Genomic DNA, 14,763 nt, shown 5'->3' with positions numbered 1-14,763 from the left:
AAGATGGACAGAAGCAGCTCGCTCGCCCAGCCACAGAGCAAGGAGCATGCGCCAGAGGTAGGGGCCCCGGAGGGCTGGCGGAGGGGCGGGGCCGCACGCCTGTGCATGCGCACAAAGACGCATAGGCGGAAGTGGTGCGCGGGGGTCTGGCTGTGTGAAGACCTTCCGGGGAGGTGGCGGCCGCGGTGGCCGGCGCCGGAGCAGGAGCGGAGGCGGAGGAGGTGACAGCGGCGGAGCTGGGAGGGGGCCTCGCCGTGCGGCCAGGTGCCGTCTGGCGGGACTGGGGTGGGTGGGACCCCCACACCGTGTCGGCAAAGACGGTGGACGCCGCTGTCGGGGTGGCCGGGGCGCACGCGGACCTGTTGGGGTAGCGGGTGCGAGCGCTTCCGGGACGAGCATCCTCCCCTCGGGAGGTGAGAACCACCAGCAGGACTCCCCTAGCCTGCTGTTAGGGTTTGGATGGTCTCCCGCGTTTCCCAGACTGTTTTTGCAGTTCAGAGCCACTTCCGGGTCTGTGTCCGGACCTCTGGTGCTCGGCGCCTGTTTGCCTTGCCACGAAGTGACTGACTGTTCTTGCAGAGCTGTTAAGTTTTATATCCCTGAAAGCCCTGTGTGTGCTTTCCGGCTTTGCAGCTGAATTCTCTTCCTCATATCACCCCCCCCAAGGAAAAAAAAAAAAAACACTGAAAGATTTTGTTGGTATGCTAACAAGAGTTAGGCTTTTTGTTTTGTTTTTTTTTCTGCATTTTTAAAAACGACATCTACATTTCTTGTACAGTAGATTATCAGAGCCCGGAATTTTAGTTAATGTTTTTCTTAGAAGTGAGTTGAAATAGTTTGGGACTTGGGGGTGGGGGGAAGACTCTGCCAGCGTTCGAAAATCTTTTAGTTGGCATTACTTCTACTTAATGTATAAATTAAATCCTAATTTTAGCACTTGAGGAGGAAAGTTTCAGAAATCACCAGTCTCTTACACTTTGTGAGATGAGGTATAGACGATATCAAAATCTTGTTTTCTGCTTTATGATCCTATTCCACACCCTGTAATTTATTCAGAGTGCAAAGGAGACATGAAGACAGGTGTGTCACCCGAGTGTGGCAAGTTCTGGGTGGAGTTGAGTCTCTTCCAGGCTGTGCACACGATAGGCTTTCTTCACATTCCACCTTTTTATAGTAGAAAGCTTTCATCGTTCAGGTTTGAAAAAGAACTAGATGGAGACTAAGCTGAGGCAAGTCTCAGGCTCACCACCTGAGAGCACTTGCCACCTAGTGTGGTCCCCAGAACCCACAAAGTGAAAGGACAGAACCAGTTTCCCACAAGTTGTCATCAGACCTCCACCTGTGATCTGTGGCATCTGCCCACAGATTTTAAAGAAATAAGCTCAGATAATTTCTATGTCATTGTAAGTCAACATCACCTGTTTCTGATCTTTGTTTAGGACTGGAAGGACTTCCTTTAATTCCATTTTAGCGGTTATTTCTGCCTTCAGTGTGCTAAAGTTGTTGAGTTTAAGAAGGCAGACCTCTTAAGGCAGATACCCACTTTAATGATTTCTTCCTGTCTTAGTTTCAGAGGTTATTTCAGTTTCTAAAGCAAAGCAAGGTATTGATTATTTCATTACTTTTAATCCTATTCTTGAGCTTTGGTTTGGGCTTTTGTTGTAGTATTTTTGGTATTTTTTTTTTTTTTGAGACAAGATCTCCATAGTCCAGGATGATATTAAATTCCCTATGAAGTTTGGGCATTTCCCCTAAAACATAAGGACTTTGTCCCAGGTTCTTTCTTTCTTTCTTTTTTTTTCTTTTTTTAGATTTATATGAGTGTGAGTGTGTGTGTGTGTGTGTGTGTGTGTGTGTGTGTGTGTGTGTGTGTACGTACATCTATGCATGAGTGGGTATAAAGACAATCGCAAGCTTCCTAACATGGGTGCTGGGAACCCTCTGCAAGAACAATAAGCATTCTTAACCACTGAGCCATCTCTCCAGCATTGGCTCTGATTCTTTAGATGACAATATCAATTATTAATATTAGGAACCCGTGAAGCGCAAACATAGGCGATTGCAGTTTGAGAGTAACATGCTGTCAGTCATGCTGTCTGACTAGTGATGTGCTGGTCGGTCCTGTAAAACTGCACACTAAATGCCAGGCTTTTAAAGCGCAGGTTTTGTGATACCCAGGCATCACTTAAGCAATGACAGTGAATCCATTTCCTTGTTCATCGTAAGTGCTTGATGGGAAATTCAGAAGAGATGAGTAGTGTGTTGCACACGTTAAAAAAAAGGTATTGCTGAAGGTATTTATCTGCACATACATCCTAGATGTGCAGCTATAAGGCTGCTGGGGAGTGTGTACGAGTGAAAAAGTGCTGGAAGAGAATGGAATGGAATAATGTTGTTGATCGTGTGTGTCGAAGCCCTCAATAGACGTTCAGTTCAGTGTCTTAGGTTTTTGTCTCGTGCTGTGGCATCACATAGCGGGTGATGGAAGTGCCATTTGTAGAACAAGCTAGGTGGGAAATCCAGATCCCTGTTTCTTCCTTCGGGTCAGGAGGCTGAATCAGCTTCAGCACACCAGGCCATGCCAGTGACGTTTCTGAAAAACTGAATAATGTAAGCTAATACACTCAGGTTGACATACTGTGTGCTGTGCACTTCTACCTTTATCTCTTAGATTCTGCAAAATTCTTTCCTCAGCACACTCAGCTTTTCCCAGTACAGATACAGGACCCAAAGCTCAGAGAGAATACTCTGCCCAAGACTCCTCAGGTAGCATCATAGTTCAGGCCTCAAAGTTGCAAACCACGGGGCTACTTTCTTGTACTGTCCTCTGTAGTTGAATTGGTACTGTGTGCTTGGCATTTAACTAGAAGCATTTCAGAAGAGGGCAATGCTGGGAAAGAATTGCCTTCTGGAGAAATATTCTGATGTCAATACAAGTAGGGAATTGATTTTACAAGACTCATTCTCTGTGTATGCGTGTCGGCCTCAGTATAGTATCATTATAGTATCTCCATTCCTCCCAGTTCTTATCTACTGCAGATTTTCAGTTTTGCTGATCAAGTTTGCCAGCACCATGGTTCTTTCAAAAATGTATCCAAGTGAGGCAGATGTGAGCTGGAGTTTGAGGCCTGTCTAGTAGACATGCCTGTAGGGAGACACTGTAGCCCCGCCTCGAGCCGGCTTCAGGTATGCCTGACCATGTACAGTGTCTCCCTACACATGCCAATTAATTTGTTTTCTGGTATGGATAAAAAGTCCATGCCAGATACCAAGATGCAGAGATTGGTAACATTTGGGTCTTGCCCTTATCTTTTACAGGGATTAATGAAAGGTGTCATATTGGGGCATATTATTTTAAGGTGTGTTACTTTTGTTTATGTTGCATTTGTTTAACTCTCTGAAGCTAGGTTACTGTGCCTGTCTAAAACACCTGATGGTCTAATAAAGAGCTGAACGGCCAGTAGCAGGTCAGGAGAGAGGAATAGGTGGGGCTGGCAGGCAGAGAGGATAAATATGAGAAGAAATCTGAGGGGGAAAAAAGGATTGGGAATGAGAGAGGAAGGACCACTTCAGGGGCCAGTCACACAGCCACCAGCAGACATGGAATAAGAAGGAAAGAAAAGGTCTACAAGAATAAAGATAAAAGCCCTGAGGCCAAGGATAGATGGGATAATTGAAGTTAAGAAAAGCTGACAAGAAACAAGCCAAGATAAGGCTGGGCATTCATAGCTAAGAATATGTTGCCAGTGTGTGATTAACTTGAGATCCGGGTGGTGTGCCCCCCAAAAAGCCCAAACAGTAAAACATCGAACTACATTCTTGACTGTTGTTTTCTTCTTTCTTTCTTGAATTTTTAGGGGACCCAGCACCCAGCTCCCAAATAAATCACACACACAGACTTATTCTTAGTTATGAATGTCCACCTTTAGCATGGCTTGTTTCTTCCCAGCTTTTCTTAGCTTAACCACTCTTCCTTTTGCCTCTGGGTTTTTCCTTTTCTTACTTCTGTATATCTTACTTTGACTCCTGCTCCGAGGCTGGCTGGGTGACTGGTTCCTGATGTCCTCCTCCCCTTGTCCTCCTGTTGCTTGCCTCTTCCTCCTTTCTCTTTCTGTTTATACTCTCTGCCTGCCAGCCCCACCTATTTCTCTCTCCTGTCTCACTATTGACAGTCAGCTCTTTATTAGGACAGGCAAAGAATCACAGCTTCACAGAGTTAAACAAATGCAGCATTAACAAAAGTCACATATCTTTAAACAAATGTTTCTGGAGCATAAACAAATGTGACACACCTTAAAATAATATTCCCCAACAGTGTCACAAAGGAATGTCAACCCTGAACTTAAACATGACCCAAAGAAAGAAAGCATCAAGCGGAAAGGACACCAACAGTACACGGGATATTTAGAAGTCTCCTGTCCTCAGGAATGACTGAGTGGTTAGGCATTTCATTGAAAGAAATCAAGAAAAAGGAGTTCAGAACCTACATTTATTTAATGCCCCGTGTGCTGTTGCTGTGCCTAGCATAGAAAGCGAGAGCATTTTTTTCTCGACACTGAAACACAGAACAATGGGAGAAGGGCAATTTAAAACATGGCTTATCCTGAAAACTGTAAGGAGATAACAGTGATTGAGACACACCAAGGAAAGCCAGAATAAAGAAGAAAAAGGAACACAAACAATAAAAGTACTTATAAAAGTTTAGACATAGGGCAAGTGTCCCACAGAATAAATGTTTTCGTGCCTGCATATCAATAGTGGTGATTGTCCATAGCGCCTTGCTCCCATTGCTGTGACTAATGAGGTCTCCTTAATGTCTAGCTAGAAACAATCACCGAGAGGTGACTCTAGTTCTTGTCATTTCGGACACTCAAATGACAGTTTCTTTTATGATATTTTTTGACTGAAGTCCACAGTGAAAATTGTTCTCTCCTGCCCTTGTAGTCAGGATTTATGCTTGCTGGAGTACCAGCTGTGAGACTGTCTAGAAAGCAGTCCTTCCTTCCTTCCTTCCTTTCTTCCCTCCCTGCCTGCCTGCCTGCCTGCCTTCCTTCCTTCCTTCCTTCCTTCCTCCTTCCTTCCTGTGTGCTACCATGATTTCTGCACTTCCCTTAGTGTTTACATGGAATTCATTATTGTCAGCTTAAGTAAATGCAAAGAGAGACTTGACAGTCATCACTGGTGCCTTCACAATTTTTTTTACTGTAAAAAAAAAGACATTTTTCTGACTTTTACATTCCAAAGACTTTAAATTTGAATCATTTTCTCCATAGGGAAAGAAAGTCTTCTTAGTCATGGTTGGTGGCTCAGGCTTTGTAACTGTAGTGCTTAAGACACCAAGGCAGGAGGCTTCTCCCTTCCTAGCAAGCCTGGGCTACGTGCAGTTTTTTCTTTCAACCTAAGCAGTATTGTTGCTAAATCTCACACCTGTTTGGCTTTAGTTTTATAGCTTAACTAGCAAGTAGATTGTATGGTTGTCAAGCCTTAAGCATCACCTTTTCTTTATTCTCCTACAAGATTGGTTATAATTTGAAAATATGTTACATTTTATTTTAGTAGAATTAAATATGTACTAGATGACAAAAACATACTACCATGTGTAGTCCTAGTTTTGTTTGCTATGGAGATGAATATGATGCTATTCAGTGATGGATGGGTTGGGGCGTGGGGATCTTGTATTTGCTTGTGTGGGGTTGTAGGAGGTAACACTGATAGAGTGACTCAGCTGCATCTGTACATTTTATAGTGTACTTTGGGTTGTTTGAATATGATACTTCATAGACTATGCAATTTGCCATAACTGCTTATTCCCTTCCCTAGGCCCAGCCACCAAAGGAAAGACAGGACCCAATAGTGGAAACCAGCAAAAACAAGGTTGCAGACCTTGAATGTGGCAAAGCAAAAACAATGGACCTCAAGTTCAACAATTCCAGGAAGTATGTCTCCATCACTGTGCCCTCCAAAACCCAGACAATGTCACCACACATCAAGTCAGTTGACGACATTGTGGTGCTGGGCATAAACCTCAGCAAGTTTAACAAGCTCACACAGTTTTTCATATGTGTTGCTGGAGTTTTTGTATTTTACCTAATTTATGGATACTTACAGGTAAAAAGTAGTCCTTTGTTTATCATAGTATTAGTTATCTTAGCACTTAATGTCCATGTTGGTTTTGACTACTTGTTTTCACCATGATATTTTTATTTACAGGCTAACGGTTGACTCAAAGCTTGAGATTTTTGTAGAACAATAGTCTCTTAAAAAGACTACTAAGAGTAAAGGTCAGACCAACGAAGTTAAATATTTTAAGTTGGAAAGGAAGGCTATCTTGTAAAATTCAAGTTATGAAAGTAAACTTATAAATATTTAATAAAACAGGTGATTGCAGCTGTGTGTTCATATCTTTAAAGACTTAATTCACTTATTTTTTATTTGTATGAGTGTTTTGCTTGCATATATGGAAGTGTACCACATGTGTGCTTGTTGCCCCAGGAAGCCAGAGGAGGTAGGGCATTGGATCCCCTGGAATTGGAGGAGGTAGGGCATTGGATCCCCTGGAATTGGGGCTAGCAGAGGTTGGGAGCTTCTGTGTAGATGCTAGGAAATGGACCTGGGCCATCTGCAAGAGCAGCAGCGAGTGCCTTTAATCTCTGAGCGAGCCACCTAGCATATTCACACATGGCTGATTTTTAAAGAGAATGAGCCGAGCATCGGTCCATGTCTGGGAAGATCATTTTACAATAAAGTTGGAAACAGCACAGTTTACTCTTCATTCTTGGATTTCACTGATAAAAGGTTAATTTTGTTTTCTTGTGTTTTGTTTTCTTGTGAACGGGTCTTTCTTTGTAGCCCAGACCAACCTCATATTCAAAATCTTTCCTCATCCCTCCAGTTCTTGGGATTATTGAAATTCATCACCACACCTAGTGCAAAAGACCATTTTTACAAAATAAATCTGGCAAAAAAAAAAAAAAAAGAAAGAAAATGACATGTTTTCTACCTTTCCCCTCTCTACTATAAGGCGTTTTAATTTCTTTTAAATATAGCTTTCTAATCCTGTGATGCCTGAGTCATTCTTTTCTTTTCCCTCCTTTTCTGGTGCCTACACTGTAATCATTCTTGTTTTGTTTCTCTTATCCATTATTGCAATAATCTTACTTTTCTGTGAGTTTTTTTCACTGTAACATTGCAATAGCCTGTGTTTGCTCTGTAGCTGGAGGTGGTTGTATACCTTTGGCCACCAGCAAATTCCTGACTTTCAAAACCATGACTGGATGGGTGAAGGTTCAGTCCATTGTGAACATTTGTGCTTGATTGACACCCAGTGTTATTAATGTGCATTGACTTGATACATATTTTTAACCATCAGCACCTTAGTTGTTAATTCAACTACATCATATCTGAGAACCTCAGTAATTCAAGAGGGGACACAAACTGTTAGTGTTCATTTGACCTTACTCCTTCATGAAATTCTCATAAAACATCTTTCTGTCCATTTATCTTACAGAGATGCTTTACATAGATAAAGACAAGGAAAATTTTGACTTTCTTTTTAGCTATCCTACAAGAATGTCATGAAGAACATTATGTAAAAATACTGTAGAGTATGGGGGCTGGAGAGATGGCTCAGAGTTTAAGAGCACTGGACTGCTCTTCCAGAGGTCCTGAGTTCAATTCCCAGCAACCACATGGTGGCTCACAACCACCTATCATAAGATCTGGTGCCCTTTTCTGGTGTGCAGGCAAATATGCAGACAGAACACTGTATATGTAATAAAAATAAGTAAATAAATTAAAAAAGAATACTGTAGAGTATGATTTGTAACTTGAGTCCCAGATAGAGGATCATTAAAATAAAAAAAGCAACATATCAGCAGTTATAAATAGGGATTGGAATTTTTCTTGTTAAGCATTTTCTTCCCTTCAAAATGCCTCTATTACAAATAACTTGGAGGCACAGGTAGCCATTGCAAAGGAAAATAATGAAGCTACGTTGCCAGGCTTTGCAAGGCTGCAGGGCCTTACCTGACTGAGATAGTGAGGGGATGAAGACGTGACAAACACATGGACACAGAAAATCTGGGATTGGGTGTACTGGGGTCTCTGAAGAAGAAGCCACAGCACCCTGGAAGCTCAGCATGTTATACAGGATTGAACAGGGAGGTGGGGTATTACATGCAGCTTGGACAAGGAGGCTGGGTCTAAGATACACAGCTGAACACAGGTTCAGCCAAGTCCTGGTAGAAGCATTCTCTGTAGGGGAGCTATCTTCAGGCAGTGGTCATGTTGGGCTTAGGGAGAGAGCTAAGGTGAACATTTCTGTATATACTGTCAACATTTGTAGTTGGAGCAAAGGAAGGCTTTACCACTCCCCTGAGCTATCACCTGGGGAAGGCTTTGGCACTCCTGTGAGGTTGAGGCATCTGGGTCTTTGACAAGGCCATGCCCATCTCAGCAATATACATTTACTTAGGAATTCACTCTCTCCCTGTGTAGTCTATAACTGTTATTGGCTGCAGTTTTACTATTTGAATAATTAACAGATTTCCATCCAAAGCAGATATGTAAAGTTTTTAGTTGCATAAGTCCTTCAAACTAGCTTTTCTACTTTGACTTTGTGAGCACTTAATGTGGTTTCTAACTCTTTGTAATTGTACATCAAAGTAGTTAATAAAAAGTGGATAGGACCTACTTTATCCATCCCCACCCATACAGGGTGGAAAGTTCAGTTCATTCAATTAAAAGTAAACCATATAACACTTGTAGAATACTTTTTAATGACTTGTTAAAATGGCTGATTAGTAATTAAATGTACATGTTTCTTCATACTATTATGTTTAGGAGCTGGGAATTTAGCTCTTTCAGTAATGTTTGCCTAGCAGGCACTAAGCCCTGGGTTCATTTCCCAACACTGCATAAGCAGGATGGCGACATGTGCTTAGGATTTTAGCACTGTGGACACAGACAGGAAGAACAGAAGTTCAGTGTCACTGTAGGTTAAGAGTGAGTGTGAAGTTAGCCTGGATTACATGAAACTCTGTCTCAAAAAAAGAGAGAAATGTACACACTCTGTGTTTAGGGAAATAAAGTATCCCCTATACAAGGAAGATTATTATACAATCTGTGATACATAGTTTTTGAAAATGCTGTAATAGGAACTATCCCTATAAAAAACCAGCTTGTAGATGCCTGGCTCTTAGTGAAATAAGCTTTTTGTGTGAGTTCTTGAATTGACCACCTATTTTGTTAGGGGCAGCTTTAATTTTGGTCTTTTTTTTTTATGTTTTTAACAAAGAAGCAGAAGACATTGCAGTTTAGTTACTGCTCTGTTGATTTTCATGCCTAAGTCGTCTTATGAAGTCTAGTGATTTGATGTGAGTGTGTTGGGGTTGAATGTAGTATGGCTTGCTTACTTGTAAAATGGACACATAGCCATGGACTGAAAGTCAGTCTCCACCTTGAATTTAACAGCGTTCATTGTCTTCTTACAGGAGTTGATATTTTCAATGGAAGGCTTTAAGCCCTATGGCTGGTACCTTACCTTAGTGCAATTTGCATTCTACTCAATATTTGGCCTAATAGAACTTCAGCTCATTCAGGACAAAAGGAGAAGGTATGTGATGTGCTTATCTGCATCAGTTGGATCTGGGGCTGGGGGAGGAGGGGTCAGCATGCGACTGTGCAAGATTCTACATTTCCTGCTAGCATCTGACCATGAGTTTTTATCAGTGTAAACTACTCGCTTAAGATAATAAATCTATTTCCTTTATGGCCTGTAAAAAAGTAAATTCCCCCTTTAAATGCCATGTCACAACGTTAAAGAGAACATTGGTTCAATTCATGGTTGGGCACATTCCCCCAGAGCTCAGATAACACATTATCACGAAGTGACCAAGGCAGGACTAATGAAAGATTTAAAATGTACCAACATCACAGTAGGTAAGCGAAAGGCCAGTGTCAAGTTTTCTAATAGTTTTTGAAGTGTCAAGTTAATGTTTCATGGGCCATATCTCCTGACATTGTCACAAAATGTCTAGTAGTTGAGATCTGGCTTTTTTGTTTTGTTTTGTTTTGTTTTGTTTTAATGAGTTAGTAGTAGGGATCCAGTATGGCATTCTCATGTACATGTGTCATCGTATGGTGTTCTGGATCATACCCTCCTACACTGCAGCCCACATCTTACCTGTCCCACTCTTGCTGTTCCCTTCCCATAGGTAGTCCCCATACCTGGTTTCATGACGTCACAGGTGTTTGATTACCCTCTCCTCTCTTCCTTCTTCCCTATCGTCCACTTTCTAATTTCAAGTACTTCCTCATAAGTTTAATATACATAAATTTGGGTACCCTGTGTGTGTGGGAGGGGGCATATGACTATCTCTTTATGATTTTAGTTCATTTAACATCATGAATTCCAGCTCTGTTCATTTCCTTGCAGATGTCAGGATTGTGTTTCTCTTCATGGCTAAATAAAGCTCCATTATGTAGACACACCTTGTTTCCTCATCTATTCCTAGGTTGTTAGACATCTGGGCTAACTCGCTCCCCTGGCTGTGGAGAATAGTAAAGCAGTAGCCTTGGATATGCAAATCTGTCTGTGGTGTGTCATCTGTTCAGTACATGAGGAATGGCATAACTGGGCCATGTGCTATGATACTATTCTTTAGTTTTTTAGAAAACCCCTTCCTAATTTCCATAGTGGTGGCACCAGTTTTTATTCCCACCAGCAGGGTATAAACATTCCTCTTTCCCCTCATCCCCTCCAGAAATGTATTGCCATGTGTTGTGTTTTCTTTGTGATAACCATTCTGACTGGATTGAAGTAGAATCTCAATGCAGATTGAATTTGCATTTCCTTGATGGCTAGGGATGTTGCCCATGTTTCCAAATATCTCCTGGCCATTGACCTTTACTCTTGAAAATTTTGTATTCAGTCTCTTAGCCCATTTCTTGACTGCATGATTTTTGTTATGGTTTTTAATTTGGGAGGGGGTAATATATTTTCAATATTAATCACCTGTCTAGTGTATAGTTAGCAAAGACTTTTGCATCTTCATTTGGTGTTTTCTTTGCTGAGCAGAAGGTTTTCAATTTTCTATGATATAGTTGGTATGTTCTTGGGATTCTCCTTCACTTCTGGAGTACTTTTAGTTATGTCTCTGGCCATGCCTGTATCTTGAAGTGCTTTCCCCCTAATAATTTAAGAGCATTAGTCTATCTTTCTTTCTTTCTTTCTTTCTTTCTTTCTTTCTTTCTTTTCTTTTCTTTCTTTCTTTTTTCCTTCTGAGACAAGGTTTCTTTGTAGTCTGTCCTGGAACTCACTCAGTAGACCAGGCTGGCCTCAATCAAACTCACAGAGATCCACCTGTCTCTGCCTCCCAAGTGCTGGGACTATAAAGGCATGCATCGCCACAGCCGGGGCATTAAGTCTTATATTAAGATCTTTGGCCTGTTTTTTAATTCATTTTTATGCAGTGTGAGTAATGGCTCTGGCTCTACATGAGTGTCCACTTTCCCAGCACTGTGTGTTGATAGCAGCTGTCTTTTCCTATTTTATGTTGTATGTAGCTGTGTGAGTTTCTCTGTAGATCTTCTATTCTGTTGGTCTATATCTGCTGGGGGTCCACCATCATACTTTTTTATCAATATGGCTCTATAGTGCATTGTACTTTCTATTAGGTGTGCTTTGAGGTCCTTTGTGCTTGTGAATGATTTTTAGGATTGTCTCAGTCTGGTGTCCTCCGTTTCTTTATTGTCTGCAAGTATCATTAGAGCAGTCTTTCATGAACTCTTGGTTAAGTTTATTCCTTGGTTATTTCCATGTTTTTATTTTGGTTTTAAACTATTGTAAGTGGATTTTCTTCATTTCTTCCTTAGTAAACTTGGTTTTAGTATGTAAAATCAATCAGAAAAATCATCTGGTAGTGCCTCTAAGTTCCTTAAATATAGGATCATGCTGTACACAACTATGATTTGGCTTTTTTCTTTCCTCTTTGTATACTTTTTATTTTTTCTCTTTATTTTCTAACATAAAGAATATGCTGTTTTAGTTTTTCAAAATGCAGTGCATGTGACATTGTGGGGTGAGGAAGGAAGAGAAAGCTTGAGTGTCACTGCATGTATGTGGGCATGTGTGAGAATAGGTCTGAAGACACCTTTCAGGAGTCAGTTCTTTGACTGCTCTCTGAGTCCTGGTTTTCAGTCTTTACAGTAGGCCAGTTTACACACTCAGCCACTTGCTGGCCCTTTAGCTAAGATTTTGAGCACTTTGAGTATATAGGTTTACCATCTGGAGACTTGAATTTCTTGATGTAGACATTTTCTATTCCTAGTTTCTTAAGCGTTTCAATCACAAAGGGGTATTGAACTTTGTCTGTGATGGTTTCTCCATATATTGAGACTATCTTGTGATTTCTGTCCTTAAGATTATTTATGTGATGAATTGCATTGATTTGTGTATATTGAGCCAGCCCTTCATCTGGGATATGAAGCTACTATGTCTGTTAAATCCATTCACCAATGTTATAGTTTAAAGTTTCCTTGTAGATTTTTAGTTTGAATGACTTTTCTAAAGATGAGAATTGGCTATAAAACCTCCCACTATATTGTATTCACACTTAAGTGACTTTCATGTCTGTTAATATTTATATGAAATCATGAAACACAGTGTTTGGGGCATTCTTATTTACAATATTTATAACTGTTTTATTACTATATGCTGCCCTTTATTACTTATATCTTAATTGGATTTGAAGTTATCAACTACCAAAAAGCTACGCCAGCTTATATTCAGTTTCCATTTGCTTGGTAGGTCTACTTCTATCCTTTGACTCTCTGTTGGGTATCTTCCAGAGAGATGTTTCTTGGAAACATCAGCTAGATTTAGATTTTAATATTATCAGCTAGTTTGCATCTCTTCATTGTTGAGTTGAAGTCATCTACACTTGAGGTCATTTATCTTTGGAAATTGTTTACTAATTACTGTAATTCTGTGCTTACATTGTTGTTTATTCTTTCTCCCTGCGGTTAGGTTTACTGCATTGGGCATGGTGGATTGCTTCTGAGCTCTCCTTATTGTCTGTTCCTCTCATGAAAGTCATGCTTTATTATTGTCTCCTGTTTGAGACTGTTTTTTCATCTTCCTCTGTGTTGAGTACTCCTTTAAGTGTCTTCTGGAATACTAAACTGGTGGTCATGAAGTGCCTTAATTTGTGCCGACCTTCAAATATTTACAGTTTTTATCAGTTTGCAATGATAATGCTGTCGAATATAGCAACTTGGTCAGCAGGCTTAAACTGTGTCATTCCATGGTTTCCTGGGCTGAAGTTGCTGATGAGAGAGATCTGATGTTACTCCGATGTTTGGATTTCTGTATGTGAACTAAAGTTTTCCTCTTTGTTCATTGTATTTTTATATGCCATGGAGACATTCTTCTCTGGTCATGTCTATTTGGAACTCTGACCTTCCGTGTTTGGATGCCCATTTCTTTCTCTAGACCTATGAGATTTTCTGCTATGATTTTACAGGCTTCTTGCCTGTCATTCTTAACTCAGCTTCTACCCAAGGTTCTTTGTTTGGTCCCTTTCTTAGGTTCCAGAGTGCTTTGACTTTGGGGTTATACCCCTTTATTGTTTTCTTTAACAATATTTGAATGTAGCATCCCTGAAACTTTTTTTTCTACTTGATCAAGTCTCTTCGTGATGCTTCCAATTGTGCTTTTGATTCGTTGAAATTTTTTGTTTCCAACTTTTTTTTCAAAATCTCAATTTCCTTAATTTTCCCCTTTGCCCAGCTTTTCATCCACATTACAGTTTCTCATCCCCCCACCCCCCTTATTTTTTTTTTTTTAACTCTTTCTGCATTGCTGACTTCAAGTCCTGGGTTTTATCCTGCTGCCTGTGTGTGGGTTCTTTAAGGTCACTTATCTTTTTTACTAATACACTCTAGGTGTCTTTTCAACATTTCACCATTTCAGTAGTATTACTGAGTTCAATAATTGAGTAGAATCTTTTGAAGTCACATGCCTCTCTCTCTCTCTGAGTATGTGTGTGTGTGTGTGTGTGTGTGTGTGTGTGTTCTTTGTAGCTGTTTACACATCTCTTGGTTGGGGTATCCCTTCCAATTCCTTTTCTTGAAGGCTCAATCCCCAGTACAATTGAAAAAGGTAAAATAATAATAATATTAATAACATAAACAAAAAATGACCAAAACTAATGTAGAATGTGCTGTAATGTTAAAAGTGATGGTAATACATTTGGAAATAGTGAATGAGTGCGATGGAAGAGGCATGAGGAGGAGGAACAATAGAGAAGAAACAGGTAAATAAATGAAGGAAAAAGAATAGATGAGTATTAAAAAAGGAAAGAGAAAAACAAAAAATTAAAAGCCAATAAACAAAATTTTCCTATAATGAGAAAGTTCAAAAACAAAATTAGACCTATTTTAGGAAACAGAAAAAAAAATAAATAAACGGGTTTGTTTGTTTTCTAAAATAAGGTCAAGCCAGGTGTGGTGGCAACACACCTTTAATCCCAGCACTCAGACGCAGAGGCAGGTGGATCTCTGTAAATTCTAGGCCACCATCATCTACAAAGCGACTTTCAGAGCAGCCAGGACTGTTAGAGAAAACCATGTCTCAAGAACACAAATAAATAAATAAATAAATAAACAAACAAACTAAGGTTAGAGTGTTACTAAAAGGAATGGAGGGAAAATGTAAGAGGCATAAAGAGAAAAAAAAAAAGAAAAAAACGCTTGCCTAGCAAA

The 14,763-nt window shown here is 40.3% G+C and overlaps 1 protein-coding gene across 7 annotated transcripts in view; it reads left to right on the top strand.

Moving 5' to 3' along the window:
- The first annotated feature begins 110 nt into the window (after positions 1-110).
- The window catches only part of Slc35b3 (solute carrier family 35 member B3), a 31,507-nt gene continuing 16,854 nt past the window's right edge, over positions 111-14,763 (top strand). For 2 of the 7 annotated variants that reach the window (XM_027410389.2, XM_035442927.1), the window contains exons 1-3: positions 111-221; positions 5,821-6,108; positions 9,492-9,613. In XM_027410389.2, coding sequence (XP_027266190.1) covers positions 5,908-6,108; positions 9,492-9,613 — 323 coding nt within the window. In that variant the 5' untranslated portion in view covers positions 111-221; positions 5,821-5,907. Of the gene's footprint in view, positions 265-391; positions 414-5,820; positions 6,109-9,491; positions 9,614-14,763 lie in introns of those variants that run through there. The other 5 variants (XM_027410393.2, XM_027410394.2, XM_027410390.2 and 2 more) reach the window with 5 other exon arrangements.

The sequence above is a fragment of the Cricetulus griseus genome, chromosome 3 (assembly GCF_003668045.3).
Source record: "Cricetulus griseus strain 17A/GY chromosome 3, alternate assembly CriGri-PICRH-1.0, whole genome shotgun sequence".
Classification (NCBI taxonomy): domain Eukaryota; kingdom Metazoa; phylum Chordata; class Mammalia; order Rodentia; family Cricetidae; genus Cricetulus; species Cricetulus griseus.
The sequence above is the reverse complement of the archived record's forward strand: the minus strand, read 5'-3'. Positions and strand labels throughout refer to the sequence as shown.